General features: G+C 35.3%; 1 protein-coding gene across 1 annotated transcript; it reads left to right on the top strand.

Moving 5' to 3' along the window:
- Positions 1-2332: 2332 nt before the first annotated feature.
- On the top strand, positions 2333-9651 carry LOC114668764 (transmembrane reductase CYB561D2). Its single transcript, XM_028824690.2, has 4 exons — positions 2333-2490; positions 5321-5608; positions 7309-7346; positions 7537-9651. Exons 2-4 carry the CDS (start codon positions 5485-5487, stop codon positions 8038-8040), a joined length of 666 nt encoding a protein of 221 aa, XP_028680523.1. The 5' UTR covers positions 2333-2490; positions 5321-5484; the 3' UTR covers positions 8041-9651.
- The last annotated feature ends 392 nt before the right edge of the window (positions 9652-10043 follow it).

Below are 10043 nucleotides of genomic sequence, written 5' to 3'. Positions count from 1 at the left end.
CTGTGCAAAGATACATCATATAACATCCTTATGAGAATTTGTAGTGTACATGCAGCACTCCATTAAACTAAATTCAATAAAATGACATGTGCAGCTTATTATGTGCAGTGTATATTCGTAATCAGTTGCATTAAAACCATCCTGTTTAATGTATATAAATTGTATCCTTACATTTACCTACACTTTAATCACCCTTACACTCTACGCATGGTTCCAGTTAGAAAAGTCTATTCCTTTGCATCATATTCCTGACAGGGGTTGTATGCATATATTTAATTTAATTGTACTTGTCTTTTATCACAAGTTTTTCCTTGATTTTAAGTTTTATAATGTTTTGTTTAGCAAGGAGTGTTAATGTGTACTTTGGGAAAAGTGCAAGTCTCTGATACCATTCATTCTGTTTTACAAATAAAGCCAATCCTTTATCTCCTGGATATCAATTTAATAGTAAACTATATATTTTTATAATACTTTGATTTATTGTTAGATACATGATTCCAATTACTTGTGCGTCATAATTAATTCAACAACAATATTTTACACAAAAACACTTAAATTCTGAAATAACTCTTTCATTTGCTCTGTTTTTAATAGAAAGCTTCTACTGGCTCCAAATTTTGATTTCATGTTTTTTCTTTTAATTTAAAATTAGCCAGATAGGTTTTAATGAATGCAGAAATTGCCATTACTATTTTAAATAATGCATACTTATATTTTTATTTACCATCTGTTATTTTCTAAAAATGTCAGGTTTCTATATTTAACATGACTGTATTAACATTCTTCTATTGTCACTGTCTTTACATTAGACACACTGTGTTACCTCTTTTAACAAGAATAATGCTCTTAGTTATTATATAAAGCATACATTTTTGTATGTGCTCCAATTCATTTAATCAAATTACCTGTTTTACATAACCCTTTAATGAAGAGATTACGAAAGTAATCTATATGCTGTGATTCTAAAACAGCAAGGAATACTGGTATTGCAAGTAATGAGTGAAAAATTGGCACTTATTTATGTAAGGTTTGAACATTTTGCAACCTCACCCCGTCTCTTTGTGGGGTTTTCCCCTACACCTCCATTATGTGCTTATTCGGTTAACTGGAGTTTCCAGAATGGCCAAGGGCACATGTGGGTGTGTAGATGTATGGGACCCGCAATGGACTAGTGTCCTGACCAGACCTGCTAGGATAGGTTCTGGCCCCCCTTAACCCTAATTTGGAATTACTGGATTTGAGATTATAATATGCACATTTCATTTCATGCAGATAAATTTTCCACTAACAGGTTAACCAGAATTCAGTGGAGACCAAACCCACTTGTGTAGACTGGATATAATAACTGGTTTTAATTTTGTCACTTTCTCCATAATTTAATGACCAATTTTCTGTTAACAGACTGGTTTGTTTTACTGACTGATAATATGAACAAATACATTTCATTTGAACTTTATTTCTTTATCTAATGACATTTTAACGTCCAGAATTATTGGTAGAACCAAATTTGCTTTGTATTTGAATTGAACACTTTCGAAAGTTGCTAATTAAATATTTGCTTTCTTCTTGAGAAATACAAGAAAACGAACGCACTTATACCCAATATAAACTATCGGAAGTAACTTTTAAAAGCAAAGAACGCACTACTGAACGTTTACCATTTTGCAAATGGAACGCTATAATCAACATTCCTTTTTTTAATTATGATAAAGATCTGATTCCTAAGAAAAAATTTAAAGCTCCACTGGTGTACCAACCGCGAAATAATAATAGCTTCATCTGTTAGTAATGTAACCGTACCCTTTGAGATGCTTTATATACAGTACATCATAGTAACATTTATTTACACGGTGTATTTTTTTTACATTGACAAAAAATATATATCGGTATCTCTTACTTGAATGACTTTTGAACATATCGATTTCAACTAAATGTAAATAACGGACAATAAAATACTGTCATTTGATTTTTTTACAGTTAAATACTTTAACTTTTTTTCTAATTAAACGTTGAGATTTGTTTCATGAAAAGCTATTTGTATTTGTTGTTACCATTTTTTTCCATAATAGCAGTCCGTTAGCCCCAAAATCCGGAAGTATCCGTTCCGTACCTTCCGTAAACGTAATGGGTTGATACAGGAAGACGACACGTTCGATGATTGACAAAACAGATGCTTTAAGTGAAGGGCGTGGCCTAAATGTGAGGCGCATGGGATTGGCTGAGTTATCAGTTGTGAAGGCGTTTGACTTTTCATAATAATGTTACTGGTTGATAAGAAAGATGGGCGGGCAACGAAGGACCACCCCAGTCGAGATTTGTGATTGGCTCCGAATACTTCGATAAGTCTACACTTCAAAGTTCCCGTTTAAAGGAACATCCGCTGTTTTACTCCTGTTCCGTTCCAACAGCTTTTTTAAACACGGAAGAGTTTTTATTAATTTTACAGTAAATCATAATTGAATTATTTACAGCCGATAAAACCACTTAAAGGTAGGATTCTACGTTACGAGCAATCAAAGCGTATGAAAAATGTACTAAGGTGTTCGCAATTTGTCTTCCAGTAGGGCGGGCGTTACTTTTTTTTTTAACCCAAATAATGCGTTGATTGGTGACTTTGAGCGGACTGCTCGTGTGTGGTGTGCGTGTTTCTTTTCTTCCCGCCTACCGCCCACCCCCGTTTCTAGTTTCACTTAGCAAATGCAAAGCGTTTTGACGTGGGTTAGCATTTTTGTTGTATTGCACAAAAAAAGTAAATGCGTTTAAGCGCAACAGTTTTAGAAGTGTCCGCTATAAGTCTGAACTTTATAAGCTGGAATATTGTTTGATCTGAAGTAAATTATGAAACTGCTAACAGGTGGCGCAGTGGTAGTGCTGCTGCTTTGCAGTAAGGGGACTGTGGAAGATTGTGGGTTCACTTCCCGGTTCCTCCCTTGTGTGGATAGCGCTTTGAGTACTGAGAAAAGCGCTATATAAATGTAATGAATTATTTATTATTATTGCATAGATAGTACCCCGTTAATAAAACACTCTGCAAGTTCCTTAATGTAAGTGATGCTTGTGTATTCTTTTTAGGGGCTACATAGTCTATTGAACAGTTATTTTTTCATCGTGTACTTATTAGTTCCTTTTGGAAAAAAAAAATTGGTAGAGAAATAGCCCTTGAAAGTTCCTACATAGTTTCTCCTTTTACTCAGATAAACACTGTTATTAAGTTAATTATTATACTCGCTAAATTGTATATACACAAGATATGACTCTCCAGAAGGATTCCATCATTTATAGCTTTTGTACGCACTGACTTACTGATTTATGCCACGACTTTAATAAGTTTGCCATCGTAACAAAACAAAAAAGTTAAATAGGGCTATTGCTTTGTTAAGGATTTTCAGCTTCATTTCATTTAAATATTTTATTGTAATGGTTACTTCCTTATGTTTTTCTTTATTCTGTGTTTAAAAATGTTAGAATATCCATGTTATACTTTTTTGAATGTGCAAAGTATTTAATAAGCTTCATTTTTGTAAAGGGAAAAAATAATTTGGTGAGAGCTCATTCTGATACTGTCTAACGTGAGTAACTGCAGTATAATAAACATTTTCCCGTCAATGGCGGAGATTGGGGACAGTTGCAGAAAAAGGTAACACATCTCACGTTGAATGTCCTTATATAAAATAAAATGTGGTAATTGGAAAAGTACAGAGTTAATTTATTTTTATAGTGCAGAGGTTTGGAACAATATAAAGGGAATGGACACTCACCGATTAATCGCTTGCAGTTTTGTACAGTGTAGTTTGTATATTTTTTCTTAGGATACTGCGCCCCTTTAATGTGGGTAGTGACGTCATTTACATGTTGTACAGCTCTGTGATGGCCAGTGTGATTTTTTTTTTTACGCTGTGGTGTGCTGTAACATCACTGGGTAGGGGGCACCGAATTAACAAGTTAAATAAACAGACAGGCACGCTAATGGGACGCACTCTCGACCCCCTGCAGTCAGATGCGAAAGAGAGAATGAAACAAATCGGACAGCCGTTAGGAACAATGCTGCCCATCGTCTCGCTTACATAATGACATGGAGTAGTTTTATACAATGAATTATTAAGCAGAAGTGCGTCTGCCAGTAAACGATACTGGGTCACATTTATTACCAACGGCAATACACCGTTATTGTGTGACTGTAAATGCTCATTTTATCTTTAGGCAAGTCAGACGTTTTTATTTCTTTTTATTTAATTGTCCTCCCCTTTAGTCATTCTATTGTGTATTTAAGAGGGGTTGTTGTTTGCAAAAATAAATTAATATTTATGTATTGTGCTTCTGTAAAAAAGCCAAATTTCCCCTAGGGAGAAATAAAGTGCTATCTATCTATCTATCTATCTATCTATCTATCTATCTATCTATCTATCTATCTATCTATCTATCTATCTATCTATCTATCTATCTATCATGTGATAATGAACAAATCCTGAACAGACAACACTTTACACAGGTACCACACATAATAACATTGGCAGTTTAATTTGCACTGTCAGGCTTCGGCTGCGTGTTTTGAGTTCCCACCAGTGGTAACCTGTATTGTCCTGAAAGTTTCCCAAACCATTCAACACTACAATATATTTGTTTCTGGATTTAAAAAAATACAGTGTTGAACATTTGTATTGCATCAAGTTAGTCTGATTTAGTTGACTCTTGTCATTTTCCAGACTTTGCAAGTGCTCTTTTTACCAGCCGCAGTACAAACCTGTGCAATGCACAGCTTTCACTGGACAGAATCCTATCTGTAACCAAAATATATTTAATGTAAATAACTGATTTAATTGCTTGCTGAAGCAAATGTAAATTTCTTGGGGAGAATTAAGATTCAGACATTTATTTACAGCATATGCAGTCGTTAATGATGCACGCCAACCTGAATTTTGCAGTTTAAAATAATAGCACAACATGTTATATTAAATTTTCCAGTGAAATAATTCAAGTTTGGCGATTCTAAATTGGCCCTAGTGTGTGCTTGGTGTGTTTGTGTGTGTCCTGCGGTGGGTTGGCACCCTGCCCGGGATGGGTTCCCTGCCTTGTGCCCTGTGTTGGCTGGGATTGGCTCCAGCAGACCCCCGTGACCCTGTGTTCGGATTCAGCGGGTTGGAAAATGGATGGATGGATGGATGGATGGATGGATGGATGGATAATTCAAGTAAAGACAATTTATTGTAAGTAATTTGCTTATGTGTAAAGAAATCTGTGGTTGCTGCCCTAACAAATATGCTGCACAGAATCTTTATGTCAGGTTCCAGAAATAATCAATGGCGTATTTGTGTTTACACAGTCCACATTTCATAACCCTGCTCCTGGCTGCTGATGTCCACCTTCTCTTTATCCCTTTGGAATTCAAAGCAGCAAGAAATTTGAAAACAGCTAGACTTATACTTGGAAAGAAACCTGTATGGTCTGGCCTTAACAGAGCTGAACAAGGACACTCAGCAGAAGAAAATGAAAGGCCTGGAATCTGAATCCCGTGTCTATAGTATACTACGGAGAGTGTCTGGTGTGATAGCCCACGCTCTCTGCCTGGTATTCACTGTGTTCATTGCTGTTTTGGCCCGACCTGGGACAAGTGAGTAAAACTACAACTAGTTGCTTAAAGCAAAAGACTTTGTGTTATTGGTTAAGAAATCTACAGTTCCAATATTAGGACTTAATAATCTGAACATTTTAAAATGTGTCTAACATCTACTTAAAATTCTTTAAAACTTTTTCATTTGTGTTTGATAAATCATATGTATTTTAACCAATTACTTGATGTCATCACCAGTTGCTTAAGCATTCTGACTGGGAAAGTGATAATTTATGTCACATGCTCACATCCATATCATTCACCTGCTTCCCCAATGGACAATAGCGACCCTTTCTCATTTCTCATACTATTCTTGAGATTATCAGTAACTTAGCAATGTGCTCCTATCATATGTGATGGTGTTACAAGTCAAAAGAAGTAGTCGTAGTTGTGGATTTCTTTTCAACAAATATTTTAAGTCACTCTGCAAGGGGTTCCATACACATATCTATGTATTTATTTGTTTAAGAGATATATTGGAGAGGGCAAGTGAATTCTTCATTTGACTTGAGCCACTCTGACTAACACAGAGAAACAGAATTTTTATAGACAAGTTAAGAACTGACAGCTAGAGGGCAGATAATCATCCTATAGACGATAAAAAGAGTTAGAAACTTAAAGTAAAGAGCTTTTCACATAGTCAGGTCTATGACACCTTTTAGGTGAGGCTGGGAGTAATCATGTGTTCCATTATATCAATACAGTAGACATATCAGTTTCCATATGTATAAAATTTGTGTGTACTGTATAGGTAGGTACACTAGTTTTTCTTCAAATTTCTTTCCAGTTTTTCTTCATATTTAATCAGTTGAAATGCAATAAATGACCTAAAATGGTGAAAAGGTAAGCAGTAAACTGCCAGAGGTTTAAATTTAAAGTTAGCAAAAAGTGAAAAAAGGAAATATCAGAATATTACAAATGGGCCTTCTATAGGGAACAATTATTAGGCTACAACCTACATACAGCGATTAAAGTAAATGAAGCCTTGCAAGTTGAAGTAGACAATTTGCACAGGTGTCCCAACCTCTGTTGATTACTTAAAGACCTTCTAACTGTCTTAAAGCTGAGTTGGAGCAGACTATGTTACTACACCCCCTAAAGTACTACATGGAAAATACTCCATGATAATGGCAAGAAAACAGCAATTAACACATGAAACAAGACAGAGCATTATCACCCTTAGAAGTGTAGGCCTTTCATTTAGAGAAATTGCAAAAAATTCACAGTGTCAGTGAGAACAGAGGTGGCCTACACAATCCAAAGGCAATGGAATCTGGAAGAAACTCTGATAATTGATCATTAAACAACTCACTTTTGTCTTTTAAAAGTTTTAATTAATATGAACTCATCTTGTGCATAATGTTTATACTGTATTGCGTGTAAACTAATTGCCTGATAAAGTAACATGTAATAACACACTTTAGTCTATTAAGTCACACATTTGGACATACAGTAATAAATAACAGATTTGTTCAGAAGTAACAAATTTGACTTTTCAGTATGCAAAGAATTTCTCTTGTTAAACTTGAAACTTCCCCAGTGTTTCAGATCATAAAAACAGATTCTGTAGTCATCATTGACCCAAACGTTGCCATACTAACTCCTTTAGGAGAACCCCGACCCCCCCCCCACCCCGCCCCCACACCTTTGATTGATCTTTCCATTAGGGAGTGAAGTAACAAGTGTATCTCTAATTACAGGTTTATTTTCTTGGCATCCATTCCTAATGACCCTCTCGGTAAGTAATAAATCACATCTAAAATTTGGCTAATATCATGCATTCTACCCCTTTATTTCTTTTTTCATTCCTTTTCTTGTGCTTCTATATTGGTCTTAAGGAAGCAGAAGTTTAATACATTGTTTTTATTTGTAGATGTACTATACATAGATAGATGCTATGTACTGAGCTCATCTTTTTTCCTTTGCAGTTTTCCTTGTTCATGACTGAAGCTGTCCTCATCTTCTCCCCTGATAGTTCTCCAATTCAGAAATTTTCTCACAAGATGAAGGGTCGTTACCACTGGATTCTTCAGGCTCTGGCTGTCTCCTGTGGCTCACTGGGATGGGCTGCTATTTTCTACAACAAGCAACTAAACCAGAAGCCACATTTTGCTACCTGGCATGGCTTGATTGGTTTGTTGACTATCCTTTATGCAGTAATGCAGTCATTGGGGGGAATTTCCCTGTTGTACCCCAAACTGGCAGATGGCTGGTCACTTGCCAAATTAAAGCGTTACCACTCTACATCTGGATTGGTATGCTACCTTTTAGGCTGTACCAGCTTGCTACTGGGTATGTCATCCCTTTGGTTCACAACTGCTGTACACAGCCTTGGCTGGTATGCAGCCACACTGTGTCCGGTTCTCTGTGGTTTGGTTATCATGAATCAAGTAAGTAGCATTTATGTGACAAGGAAGCAGACTCGGCCTTAAGGTAGAGAAATTGACCATCTGATTTGTTTACTTAAAGCTGCCTTATATTTTCTTTTTTTATGTATCTAGATGAACTCTTTTGTAGTTTTCACAGGACAACCTGCAGTGTTCTTCACTGTGGCCATTGCTCATTTGAGAAACTTTTCATTTTATTTAAAGTTTAATAGTACATAATTCTTTGCAACTGCCCCTTTTTCAATATGTCATTTAACTTCATCACTGTTCTAAATTATGTATTGCTTACTTCCAACACTGCCAGGATTGTCTCCGATTAAAAAAACATAGGCTGATGATAAAATTAAGTTGGAGAAGAAAAGAAAAGTAAAAAATGATTAAGTTTTGGAAATTTTGATTTTTGACAAGACAACAAATCTTCCAATTAAGGGAAGTTTGTGTGCTTCATTCTTGTTTTCATTTATCTCTACCAGTGGGTCAAAGGATCAATATTTCCTATTTCATTTGTCCTTAACTTTGTTATACGTAACTAGACTTAATATGGACTCAAATATTGACTGTTTAGCTGCAGAGAGATGGATTTCATTATACCTCTCACAACAGTAAGGGATTGTTTGTCTCTGTTTTCTAGGTAGAACTCTGAAAGACTAGACTTTTTGTCTATTTTAAATTATTTAAATTAAATTTAAATACAGCCCTGAACTAGTGCAGATTCCTTATTAAGATATGCTATTTTACCAAATGCAATGAAAATTAGACCCCACTTGGGTCTATGATGACTATACACCTGCCAGAAGACACTGCACTAGAATCATTTCTTATTTTCTAAAGTGTGTCCACTGGCTGGTTTGTTCTTGACTTGTGCCCTGTTCTAGATGGGATAGGCTCCAGCCCTAGCGATCCTGGTCTGGATTAAGGGAGTCAGAAAATGACATGGCATAAGCACATGTGACCACATACAGTAAGCAAATTATGTAATGCAAACTAATGAAACTCCTCATTTACCAAGACACCATTTATGTTGTATGGTCTTACTTTGGCTTGTGTTCCCCTTGCTTTGTTCTATTGCCATGTTGGTTATTTTTTCACCCTTTCTCAGATAAGCATCAGCATGTGAATTTCCCCTTGGGATTAATAAAGTATCTATCTATCTATCTATCTATCTATCTATCTATCTATCTATCTATCTATCTATCTATCTATCTATCTATCTATCTATCTATCTATCTATCTAAATATTCATGAACTGCTGCCCCTTAGTGGTAACAGAGCTGCCATTCTCCAATTGTAGTAGTTAACTGCACAACAATTTCTTCCTCTAAAACTGATGATCATTAAATGTCTTTTCCAGATTTGTGTATTATATACATTTTATGAATGACAATAAACAAGTTTATTTAATACTTTTTAAATGAAATTTTATCTACTATTGTGAACTGTAACATTCTGACCATAAATGAACTACAGAAATTTGTTTTTACTATAAATTTTAGTTTTAATGTTTAATTCAGTAAAGCAAATAATCTTCGCCTGCCTTAAATCTTAGAGGTGCCTGAGCAGAAGTCACAAAATGGGGTTTATTCAAGAAGGCACTCCAGGAATGCATACAGCTGGTCAGTGAATTGATAAATTGTTATATCTTCGAAAAAATAAAAAGTTTGCCATTCTGACTAACGTTTAAGTGACGCAAGTATTTACCAGGGTGCTTTCTTTGATCGATCTTTACATTATTAAAACTAAACGTATTAGCTGTCCTCTACATAGTCATTTTTTGTTTTATTTTTGCATGCTTAGTCAATTTAATGATGCTTTCCAAAAATCTCAGTTGCAGCAAATGATAGAGAAGAAACTCATTTTTCTTCCGCCTTAAGTTGTTGTTTTGTGGTTTCCACCCAGTTCCTTTCTGCAGCTTGATTTTCAGAAGAGTATCTCAGCATGAGACATTTGCAGGCATGTTTGTTATGAGAGGTTGGAGCTGTGCAATCACAACTAGAAATTTTAACGTAGCAGAGAATGCAAAAAAAAAATGTATTATTCATAGTGCAAAA

The sequence above is a fragment of the Erpetoichthys calabaricus genome, chromosome 18 (assembly GCF_900747795.2).
Source record: "Erpetoichthys calabaricus chromosome 18, fErpCal1.3, whole genome shotgun sequence".
In the NCBI taxonomy this organism is placed as follows: Eukaryota; Metazoa; Chordata; class Cladistia; order Polypteriformes; family Polypteridae; genus Erpetoichthys; species Erpetoichthys calabaricus.
The sequence above is the reverse complement of the archived record's forward strand: the minus strand, read 5'-3'. Positions and strand labels throughout refer to the sequence as shown.